This window comes from Lepidochelys kempii, chromosome 1, assembly GCF_965140265.1.
Source record: "Lepidochelys kempii isolate rLepKem1 chromosome 1, rLepKem1.hap2, whole genome shotgun sequence".
In the NCBI taxonomy this organism is placed as follows: Eukaryota; Metazoa; Chordata; order Testudines; family Cheloniidae; genus Lepidochelys; species Lepidochelys kempii.
The window spans coordinates 177435020-177447807 of NC_133256.1; the positions used below are offsets into that span (position 1 = coordinate 177435020).

At 40.4% G+C, this 12788-nt stretch overlaps 1 protein-coding gene across 11 annotated transcripts in view; it reads left to right on the forward strand.

Moving 5' to 3' along the window:
* Nucleotides 1-12788, forward strand: part of ROBO2 (roundabout guidance receptor 2) — a 639395-nt gene that overhangs the window by 483330 nt on the left and 143277 nt on the right. For all 11 annotated transcript variants that reach the window (XM_073303863.1, XM_073303872.1, XM_073303897.1 and 8 more), the window contains one exon: nucleotides 12382-12506. In XM_073303863.1, coding sequence (XP_073159964.1) covers nucleotides 12382-12506 — 125 coding nt within the window. The remainder of the gene's footprint in view (nucleotides 1-12381; nucleotides 12507-12788) is intronic.

Here is a 12788-nt window from a genome sequence, read left to right on the forward strand (position 1 = left end):
GTACCGGAAGAGGTTCTGGCACTCTTTATTTCTGCTTATGCTTCAGGAGAAAAGCATCTTTAAAAAAAAAAAATACCTGGACAACAAAACCAGGATATTATTTCATGGAATGTTCCTTGAAATGCAAAAGAGGAGGAATTTTAATGTTTGAAGTACTTTTAATTTTCAGTTCAGTTTTTTCCATGATAGATTCAAATATATATTTATTGAATTTATTATTCAGAGTTTTCTTTAAATTTCATCTGGAGTAGAAAAATTCAGGGCTGAATTATTTTTGTTGCTCACCATCTTTTGTTCAAGCAGCTAGTAGCATATAGTATGCAAAAATGAAGCATGGTACTGCCTGAGGTAGATGGCAGCTTGTGAATTTTTAACAGTTCTTTACCAGATTACTCATCATGTTGTGATTTGCTGCTTGAAATAAATGTGTTGCCAATCTCCCAAATAGATGTTCTCTTTATTTATAAGCTTTTGAAAGATTTCCTATAGGAGTTACAACAGATGGGTTTAGGAAGCGGGATATTTATTCCTATTTAGGCCATTTACTTTCACTCATCAGATGCATTTTCCAGATGAACAAGTTAATATTTTCACACATTTTCATTTTTGCTGTCTTTCTTATGGCACTCACACATTAGAATAACTATGAAAAGCCACCACCAAAGTTGGGAGGAACCAGAAAGATTCATCAATCCCACAAAAAAGTATCATTGGCCCAGTCTTCATAAGTAACTGCTAAACTGTTTTGCCTGATATGGAAAACTTCCAGAAATAAAATTAAGTTCAAAAAGAAGAAAATCAACTATGTGTCTGATGCTTCTGATTATCTGCTTTTTTTCTGATCACTCAGTAAGTCACTTCAGATAAAAAAAGTACTTAGTTTTCAAATTAATTGCCTATATCCAGTTGAAAGTACAGTTCTTTGCATTTCAGTTGCATTGTAATAGGTCAAGTCGCCTTGATTTATGATATGACTTGACTTTCCAGAAAAGAATGCATCAAGAAGTTGGATTTCATTTTCAACTTGTATAAAACAATCTAACTGCAATTAACTAAAAATGGAGGGTTCTTCTAACATGGGGTAGGCAGATACATATAGATAAGTTGCCTACTTTCCATTTGCCATGTGTAATACTAATTAGATATGATCTATTCAAATTTAAGTGAAATGTAACTTTTTGATGCATTATACTCTGTTCTGGGAAGTTGTCACATTGTAAATCAACCCTACACAACTTATTGGCCTATCTGAAATGTTGCAGAACAATATATCTGAAATGCAAAGAACTGTATTTTAAACTAAGTTCACTTTGTGGTTTGAAATGTCTTTGTTTAGATGATAAGTGAAGAAGATGTTTCTCTCCCTGCAGCAAACCCTATATACTGTGAATGCTGTGTCATGGAAATATCATAGTGCCAGTCATGGAAATATCACAGTTGACATGGGACTTTCAGGAATTATACATCATTATCAGAAATGCTGATTGGTGAGATCCCACTTTGCAGAATTGTGCCATCTCTCGGTGGCAGAAATTCTGATAACTACATCAAAGGGCGACATGTCTGCTGCTGCTGTCTGTAGAGATTTGGCAGTTAATCAAGGCAACAACAGACATTTTGCAGCTAGCTCTTCCCTAAATGGAAAGTGAGTGAGCTAGAATGATTCTTCATTATTTATTAACTGGTGAACACTTTAGACAGAACAGTGATGAAATCAGAAAATAGAGTAAACCTAATCACAGGGCAACATGCACATTTCCTTGGGTTTTAGTAAGAAAACAAAACACTGAGGCAGTTTGTCCAGGCAGTTATTATCCTTTTTAGATCTACTGGCCAAACCTTCATATCCATATGCAGTTTTGTGCTGAGGCAAAACTCTCATCGCCTTTCAGGGAAGTTTTGCCTGAGTGAGTGTTAAGTGAGGACTTGGCCTTGTAGCAATACAGCATTTATGATGTGTCCAAACTGGATTTTTGCTGCACCTTTATTGGCTAGTAGTGCCATAGAGTCCCAAATGGCTCAGGTAAGATTAGCACTGTCAGTTGTGGGAACAACAAGCTGATCACAAAACAGAAAAATGCTGGACCACAAACCCCTCCACCTCAAAATCTCCCAAACTCATCTGTTTTCTCTGTTTAGGCTTCCACAGAGTGTTTGCCAAATATGTGCCAAAATCATGATGGACCATTACAGAGTCCCAGATTGCTACAAGTACAAGTATTCATGGAGAGCTTCATTAATGATTGTTGGACCCCACAAAGATTTATACTTTCTGCTTGGAACCACAATTCAGGATGCTTATTATCTGAAGCTTATTTGAACTTAGCCAACTCCATTGTGGACATTGAAATCAATTGGAGTCTTTCCCCTGACTTCAGTGGGGTCTGGGTCAGTCTACACAAACTGGGGCTTGTCCACACAAACATGAAATTCACAGCAAGCTGGGGTATGACTCTACCATGCATTAGCCTTTCAAAGACTAACTGTCTGTATGGACCCTGCCAATATGGATTGACAAGTTGTTAATGCACTTTGATCTGCTCTCATTTGATCTTCTCTCTGTTTCTTCAAAGAGAGAGGGGTTTGTGTGTGTTTCTCCAATTTTTTTCAGAGACCGTCTGCTTTTTGTACCACATGAAATCACAGAACAAGATAAGAATAAATATTTTATTATTTATGAACTTCAGACTCTGAAGTTAAATTGGAGATAAAAACAATTAGTCTTGGAATCAAGATGCTTCTGATGTGATAATAGAAGTCAGATCTTTTTCAAATAATTCCTTTTATTCTTCCTATAAAATCCTAATGGTGGAAAAATCCATCCAAAATATCTGTTTGAGTTCCATCATCTATGCCTGGGGCTTTATTACCTTTTCTAGGTAAGGACCCCAGTCCAGTGTAAGACAGTATGCATCAGCTACCCTCTCCCCATCCAAAGAAGAAAAACTGGGAGACAAATAATACATAGGTTTCAGAGTAGCAGCCATGTTAGTCTGTATTCGCAAAAATAAAAGGAGTACTTGTGGCACCTTAGAGACTAACAAATTTATTTGAGCATAAGCTTTCGTGAGCTACAGCTTACTTCATCGGATGCATTCAGTGGAAAATACAGTGGGGAGATTTATATACATAGAGAACATGAAACAATGGGTGTTACCATACACACTGTAAGGAGAGCGATCACTTAAGATGAGCTATTACCAGCAGGAGAGCAGGGGAGTGGGAGGGGGGAAACATTTTATAGTGATAATCAAGGTGGGCCATTTCCAGCAGTTGACAAGAACGTCTGAGGGACAGTGGGGGGTTGAGGGGGGGAATAAACATGGGGAAATAGTTTTACTTTGTGTAATGACCCATCCACTCCCAGTCTTTATTCAAGCCTAAGTTAAATGTTATGCAGTTTGCAAATTAATTCCAATTCAGCAGTCTCTACTTGCAGTCTGCTTTTGAAGTTTTTTTGTTGAAGAATTGCCACTTTTAGGTCTGTAATTGAGTGACCAGAGAGAATGAAGCGTTCTCCAACTGGTTTTTGAATGTTATAATTCTTGACATCTGATTTGTGTCCATTTATTGTTTTAAGTAGAGACTGTCCAGTTTGGCCAATGTACATGGCAGAGGGGCGTTGCTGGCACATGATGGCATATATCACATTGGTAGATGTGCAGGTGAATGAGCCTCTGATAGTGTGGCTGATGTGATTAGACCCTATGATGGTGTCCCCTGAATAGATATGTGGACACAGTGGGCAACGGGCTTTGTTGCAAGGCTAGGTTCCTGGGTTAGTGGTTCTGTTGTGTGGTGTGTAGTTGCTGGTGAGTATTTGCTTCAGGTTGGGGGGCTGTTTGTAAGCAAGGACTGGCCTGTTTCCCAAGATCTGTGAGAGTGATGGGTCGTCCTTCAGGATAGGTTGTAGATCGTTGTTCAGGAAACAGATTGTGCCCAGAAAATCCATGGAATTGCTTCAAAGTCAAGATGTACCGACACACGCTTGTGACTGCAAGCATAGCTCCCTGTGCTAACCCAACACACCACCCCAATGGAACAATGAAAGTATGGATATTCCAAACGATTCCATTAGTACTGACTGTGGCGCAGCAAGAGGATCTGCATAACAATACTAGTTGGTTCCCTATCCTGAGACTGTATCAAATCCTGTATCAGATTAGGAAATCATCTTCATTTTAATGCTAAACATTAATGAGATGGGTTCACCATCTCCTCTACCCTCCCTTGATTCATGCGGAACAGAGTAACCAGTCACAGATATTTGGGTTAGTAATAAATCTGCAGTGTCATCCCTTCAGTTCTCTGTTATGTCTCCAACGTGAGAGCTTCATCTGTGATCATATCATGGTTGACAGTGATTATGTTTCATAAGATGTGGTGAATCGAGTCACTGTCAACCAGCTCTGTATTCCTGAGAAAATATAGCTGCCTCAGCCAATGTATCCAGTATTTAATACTTCACTCTTAGCTTATATGTTGTTAGTCTGTATCTGCCCATTTCCTCTACTCACAACAATAGAGCTCAAAGGGACCAAGTCCCCCTCAACTAGTCTCCTGGATTGCCATATCCCCAGCTGATAGCAACATTGTTTGACACTCTCTGCCTTGTAATGGAAAAGTGCAACAGCCATATGCTTAAATAGGTATTTCAGTCTCCTTTTAGACATATTTGACAGACACCTCCAAAAATGTTGCTGCAATCCTCACACAATGGTGTGAATCCTGTTTCTTTCCCTCCTTCAAACAATTCCTATGTCACCCTCAAAAGTGCTCTCACCTCCCTGAAATGGGACAGTCAACATCCTTCCCAATCCCATTATCACCAAAACCAGAGGTGCAGGATTAATCACAGTACAACTCTCCAAGAAAGCAACCATCACAAAAAATTAGTATTAATCCGTGAATCCTCCCTATTTCCTTTGTTCTCACCCCAATTTCCATATCATAATCCCAATTTCAACCTCAATCTAAGTATATAGAAAAAGAAGTTGGGAATACCCATCACCATAGTATCTGAGTGTCCTTACATATATTTGTTTTAATAGGTAATGGACTCCATGCAACAGGAATTGACTCTGGTCAATTTCCTAAACATTTAGCCTCTTACTTGCATTGCCTGACTCCAGACTTTGCAGACTGCGAAGAGCTACGAAAGGATCTCTTAAAACTGGGTGACACGGCAACAAAATGGCAAATGAAATTCAATGTTGATAAATGCAAAGTAATGCACATTGGAAAACATAATCCCAACTATACATATACAATTTTGGGGTCTAAATTAGCTGTTACCACTCAAGAAAGACATCTTAGAGGAATTGTAGATAGTTCTCTGAAAACATCCACTCAATGTGCAGCAGCAGTCAAAAAAACAAACAGAATGTTGGGCATCAACAAGAAAGGGATAGATAATAATACAGAAAATATCATATTGCCTCTATATAAATCCATGGTACGCCTATATCTTGAATACTGCGTGCAGATCTAGTCGCCCCATTTCAAAAAAGATATATAAGAACTGGAAAAGATTCAGAAAAGGTCAACAAAAATGATTACGGGTATGGAACGGCTGCCATATGAGGAGAAATTAATAAGACTGGGACTTTTCAGCTTGAAAGAGAGACAACTAAGGGGGGGTATGATAGAGGTCGATAAAATCATGACTGGTGTGGAGAAAGTAAATAAGGACGTGTTATTTACTCCTTCTCATAACACAAGAACTAGGGACCACCAAAGGAAATTAATTTGCAGGAGGTTTCAAACAAAAAAAAAAAGGAAGTATTTTTTCACACAGTGCACAGTCAACCTGTGGAACTCCTTGCCAGAGAATATTGTGAATGCCAAGACTATAACGGTGCAAAAAGGAACTAGATAAATTCATGGAGGATAGGTCCATCCATGTCTATTAGCCAGGATGGGCAGGGATGGTGTCCCTAGACTCTATTTGCCAGAAGCTGGGAATGGGCAACAAGGGATGGATCACTTGATGATTACCTGTTCTGTTCATTCCCCCGGGCACCTGGCATTGGCCACTATCGGAAGACAGGATACTTGGCTAGATGGACCTTTGGTCTGACCCAGTATGGCTGTTCTTATGTACTTAAATTGAGCTAGAGAATCCTGTCATCCTTCAGGAAAATACCTCCATATAGAGGTGAGGGTTGCCATGTGACCTATACATGGCAAGACTCTGATTCAACCTGATTTCCTGGCAGAAACAAACTCCAAAGCTCATCCACTGATGACATCATGATCTCCCCACCAACAACATGTGCACCTAAATCCACTGAAGTATTCATAATGAATGCCACTAGTGTCCTGGGAGTTGGAGAAAAAAGTGGTCACTTAGAGCCAGATCCAAACCCACTGGGGGCTGTATAGGTGAAGACCAGGACCTTGAATTGGACCCAGACCTAGACAGACAACCAGTGGAAAACACAGTTATGATATGTCCTCACCAGACCATCCTGTGCTGCAACATGTTGTATGAGAAATATCCTTGAGGAGGAAGGATATATGAAATATCCTTCATATGTCGTCTTTGATACAGCACATTTCAATGGATTGTCCTGGAGGTGCTGGTAGGAATGAGGCACTATACTTTGGTGATCATTTGATGGAAAAGACTCCAATGTTTTGACCAGTCATCCTGTAGACATGAAAAAAATAAATTTGCCAATTGCTACATCTAGAAGTTCAGTAGCAGTACTTGGAGGCTATGGCATCACTTTGACAGCTCGGTGAACCAGATGATCTCAGCTGAGGGAGTGGTCACAGACCATTTCTTTAGAGTTTCCCTGTCAATTAGCAGAACCTGTTTTTCCCAGAATGAGCCTTTCACCTGCTGCAGTTATATATCTCTATGTCACCCAGTTACAGGAGTGTCAGGGAAATTTATCCTTGTCAAGTGTACAAAGAGTCATCTTATTCTTCAGTGTCATCCAATCCCTACTTCCAAATAAAAAAAGACGATGATGACTATTAGTAATAATATTACCTAATAGAAGAGCAGGTCTAATATTTGTAGGTGTAGTACGTCCCAGCAGTTAATGGAACTTTGAGTGTTGGACAGAGGCTAAGCACACAACCCATATTGTATGGGTTATTTAAATGAGGCTTCTTAATGGTGAAAAGATTTTAGAAATTAAACTTTCATGCCACTTGCAGACAGTAGACCATAAATTAATAAAGTGCAACTTGAAAAAGGCCTTCAGAATGAATTTGTTTTTGATCTCACAGCCTGAAGGCACATATGTTCCATCATGAATTAGAGATCTCATTTGATACACCATTTCCTTTTGAGGTAAACGTGTTAATAAATCACTGAAGTTTCAAATGAGCTCCTATTTTTAGAACTTTAAGGTTTCCAAAGTAATTTCCATGCTGTATGTCACTGACTGTGGATATAAAATAGCTGAAATTAGATGTTATGAAATCAGTAATTCAAATTGTATTCTACAAATAATAAGTGAATATGTTTTAATTATAAATAAGCCCTTTTAATTTGGTTACTGTCACGCTTCTCTTGTGAAAGTTATTTTTATCCGGGGTCTGATCCAAATTCCATCAAAGTAAATGGAAATCAGGGCCTAGATGTTGTGGTATATTTAAAAGTTCTTATCTAAGTATGCATAATTTAAAAGTTAATTAGGTTGTCACCATTTGACACATTGTTTGGTGGACTATGTACAATGAGTTAGGTTTGCATGATAAATCCTAGTGGACAACTGTGGACATAACTCCCACGCCATTACTATTTGCACTGATTTAATTTCAATTTTAGTTTCTAATAGTGATTATACAGTATATTTTACTACAGAATTTACTTTTAATTAAAATCAAACTATATAATATATAGACCTAAGGGCACCTAGTTTGGAGAAGTTGCTGGTGAGGAGGTCATGACAATACAAGTCCCTTAGGATCATTGGGAACTGCTGGTGGGAACTGCTAGTACACAGCACCTCTTGGGAGAAGGCCAATAATTCCATTGTGATATTACTTCCTATAGGGTCACTATACTTTTTACTATAAAATTGTACATTTTACCTTGATAAGTTGCCTCAGCTCCTGCCCTCTACAATTCATACTCTGCCACATTTCTTATAAAGTGACTAGCATTCAGCTGGGAGGAATGAACTAATTCAGTCAAAATTTTCTACAGCTGATACTTTATAAGCCCCATGTGACTCAGCATAGCCTTAGAATTCAGTAACACCCCTGGGTGGAAAAATGAATGGCTTGCAATCTATCCCAATGGGCTCATTCTGTTAGCTATTAGGCTATGATAAATGCTGAGGAATTCCTTTGAAATATTTTGCAACATCGATTGCCCCCCACCCCACCCCCCCTGCTTATTAAGGCTCTTTAACACAAAAGCACTGGCTTACTTTTATATACGTTTATTAATATAGCATAAAGGAGTCATTCACTCAGGCATGAAAAGATCCAGAAAGACAGGGTGCAACATAATGCCACCATTAGCATCTTGAGTAACATACCAATGCTCACAACTGCGTCTTCGCTATCTTCATTTTAATTCATGCCATAGAATACCATCCTGTGCTGTAAAAACAACTCAGAACATGATGTGATTAACCTTAGGGTCCCCCAGACCCTCATCTCAAAGCCCACTCGTACATGGCCTGTGCTTTCTATTCATGTTCAACCGTCTGATTTCCATATCAGTCTACTCGCCCTCACAAGCTGCTATTAGCATAACAGAGCTTTAGCATGACATTGATTGAAGCCAGTGCTTGCTGAATGCAGTATCAAAGCATAATTTGCCAGAAATCAAATCTAATTTATTGTGTACCATATTAAAATTTCTCAAAACACTGTTTCAAGAAAACTGTCCTAGGCATCTAATCTTAATTGTTCTTCTTTATATTCTTGTCTAGTTATCTGGAATTCAGGCAATATGCTTTGTTTTAGAGCCATTGTCTTTGGCTTGCGAATGTCAATTAAACAAGAGTTTCTCCACTCTGTTTACTCCAACCCCATTAATGTTACAGCTGAAATAATGAAGGGTATTTGGTTGATGGGCAAAACACTTGATTTATTACATCACAACAGGTTCTTTTGACAGGTTTTTCTAATGTGCTGAGGTTTTAGGCAAATGCAACTACGTGTTATAGCAGTGCCTGTGAGGGCTGAAATGAGTTTATCTAATTAACATTTGTTTTAAGGCTTTATAACTTATGGTCCAATGGCCAGGGCACTGAAGGGGAAGCTGAGAGACCAAGTTTCCGTTCCCAGCTCTGCCACTGACCTGTTGACTGTTGTGTGCCTCAGTTGTCTAATCTGTAAAATGAGGATAACGGTGACTACCCATCTTTGGAAGCTGCTTCTATGTCTGTGGTTGACAAGGAACCCCCATTCCAATAACTACAAAAAAGCCCTAGAGTCATCTGAAAGAGGACCAGGTTGAACCAGTCCCTGCTTTAGGGCACATCCAGCACTCTGTAAAAATAGTAGTGCTACCACTTTGGTGCCCGGAAGGTGACATTCCACCAGAATTCCTCCTGTTGTAAGTGCTAAATGTTACGATCAAGTCTCAGTTATGGTTGGGCAGCCTGGCTATGATAGGTGAATCTATTCTAGTATTGTGAAATCATGATTTTCATCCTGTGAACACCATTACAATCAGAAGTTCCCTATTGACAGAGCTGCATTTCCATACTGGAGTGCATTGGCACAAATTGGGGCACTCTTTGATTTCCCTATAAAAAGTTTCAGTACATCCTGTAGAGAGGTTATCCTGTACAGGAATATCGGAAAAGTAGGGTGTAATCATTTTAGATGCTTTTCTTATGCTTTTCCTAAAAGTATAGTATAACATAGATCAGCTGAAAGTTGGCTGGAGGGGATGGTTTTGTACTCTAGTGACGAGTACCAGATCAAGGCATAGATACTTGTAGGCCAACTCCTGATTACTCCTGATTAATCATGTGATTACCTCAAAACCTCATCATTTATTTATTGATATTTTTAAAGTATGTTTCTAGCCCTCATAGCTGCAAAGAAAAGCTTGGACACATGAGCATAATCAGTGCAACAGTGTCTGCCTGAGTTTGCAGAAAGCCTGAAATGCTTACTGTGAGGGTGTGAGCTGCCCTATTTATCTCAATGCATGATATGCTGCGGTAGAGAGCCTTTTCAGCACCACTCTGAGAGAGGACTCTGTGTATGGCTCAAGAAGAATAGTACAGAAGGCCCAGTCCTCCCTCTCAAGCAGGTACCCCAGCAGCTGGGGTGTAAGTACTAATCCCCATCTCCCCCAGGGAGCACCCCTGCCACACATTGACGAAGACAAGCCCTCTGCTTCTTTCAAGGGTTGGGGGACTTCTTCTGATGCTCCTGGAGATGAAAGTCCACAATGTTGTTGCCACTGCCTCTATGAGAGAGGAGGGGGATCCAAGTGGAGGGAGGTGGGAGCGGAGGTGGAGTCATGGAGTGATTTTTGTGTTATATCATTCCTTGTGCCCTGGATTGCCTTAATTCAGCCCTGCTAATCATCGGCCTTGAAATATCCACTGCAACCAAATTCCAGCTAGGTCTATCACTCCTCTCCCTTTAAATATAGCAGATGGATTTACCTATAGTGTGCTGTGTGTGAGGGTGTTTCAGATGAACCTGGAAAAACCTACCTGCTGTGTGTAGACATTATAGCACTTTTTGTAGGAGCCAAGGGTATGCTTTCCATGGCTATTCATCAGGTTGCTGCTCTTGGACCCTGGAAACAGTTGCATGAATGTGCATTGGGTCGAGAGAAGTATGGTGGGGAGGAAATCATGCTGCAGCTAAAGGCTCGAGGAGGCTGTAGGCTGAGTTGAGAGTCTAGGGGCTGTACATCAAAGCAGTACCATCATTGTCAATACAGAGGCCACTCAGAGATGACTGATGGAAGTTGAGGGAAATTCCAAGGCACAACTTCAATCCCTCCCTCCCCACCCCTTTCAGATAGCTCACAACGTGCTGGGCACTAGCAGGATGCACGAACTGCACTCCTCAATGGAAGCTGGAAAATTCACACTCAGGAGTATGAGAGGGATGAAGAGGCTCCTTGTGCTGCTCTGCATCCTGCACATAAACAGAGCAGCTGGCAATATTTGAAGTGTGTTCTAAAGGATCCTTTGGGAGAGACCCTTTGGAAATGTAAAATACTGTGAGTCCAATCATAAAACGCCTAAGGGACACCAGTTATTTTCAAAGTGGGGAGATTTTGCATGCCATGCGTTTTAAGTGTGTCACTTCCTTTATTGACCCATGCTTATCATTCCTAAATTCAGCTGCCTTGTTTCCATCCTCCTCCTCCATTCTATCTTCATCACCTCCCATCTCCACATCATCATTTCTCTTTCACTCATTTCCCCTCCACTCCTCTCACCAGCCCTTCCTCCTCTTCCTATGCTCCCCTTCCCCCTGGTCAATTCACACTATGTTGCTCCATTCTCCGTTGCCTTCAATTGCTCACCTCTGGCAACATTTCCCCTGGTCTTGGTCTTCCATGTATCTTCTCCCTTACCACCAACTGTAGCCCTCTCTGACAACTCTCTGGCATCACAATCTTCTCCATGTCCCTTCTTTCCCCATTTTATCTCCCCTCTCCTCTTTCTGTTCTGTCTGGGATGCCTGCTCCTTCTGAACATAGATCACTGCCATCGACAAACTTTTAGCTCCTGCTGCCTTCATCTCCTTGCACTCATTGAAACCTGGATAATATCTCACTCTGTCACTCTCCTTCATAGCTACTTCTCCTTCCCACACACATTCTGCTCCCACTCATCCCTAAAGGACCATAGGGGAGGCATTGGACTTTTCCTCTCCTGCCTCTGTCACTTCCTCTATCACCCCTCCCTTCCCATTCATTTTTAAAAGTGTGATGAGATGGACTGAAAAGGATGTTGAGGACATGCCAGTGCTATACCCTGGTGCTCACCACAGCAAAGCACAGTTGTCTCTAGATGTAAGGCACAACAGTGAGCTCTCTAAAGTGCAGATGGTATGGAAGTATCAGTATTGGTCCAGGGGAGGCTTGAGGACAAGGTTGGAACATAACTAGCTCCTGCACCATAAAGGGCCCGATTGTTGCCCCTCAGGTTTTATTGACATCAGAGCTTAAACAAATATGTGTGATTGTAATCCTTTCCTTCTTACAGCTGATGGAGGTCATACATGGAGATACTTTCTTTTCTGTCTCTCTCTCTCTCTTTTTTTTTTTTTTTTGGTATTTACTAATTGTGTATATACTAATTAATGAATGTCCTCTGGCATGAAAATGCATTTACATAATGCTATCTTTTCCCTTTGATATTATTCATCCATTCTTTGAGAAATCTCCCTCAATTTTACATCATGTTTTTTCTTACATTGTAGCTCCCCCGCAGTTTGTGATAAGACCACGAGATCAGATTGTAGCCCAGGGTCGAACAGTGACCTTTCCCTGTGAAACTAAAGGAAATCCCCAGCCTGCTGTTTTCTGGCAAAAGGAAGGCAGCCAGGTGAGTCTAAACCCTTCATCTGAACGCTTACCTCTTTTTTGAAATTGCACATTATTCAATATTTTTAAGTCACTTAATTAACTTACTGTCTTTCACATGCTCTATGCGCCTTATAAAGAGATCTTGTCTGCTTCATTACACTCCATAAATATCCTTTAATAATGTTGTTGTTGTTGCACATTTATATTGTGAAGCGCCTCGAGGCCAACCAGGGTGGGTCCCATTGTGCTAAGTGTTGTACAGACATACAGAAAATCCCAGTCTGTATCCCTAAAAAGTTTT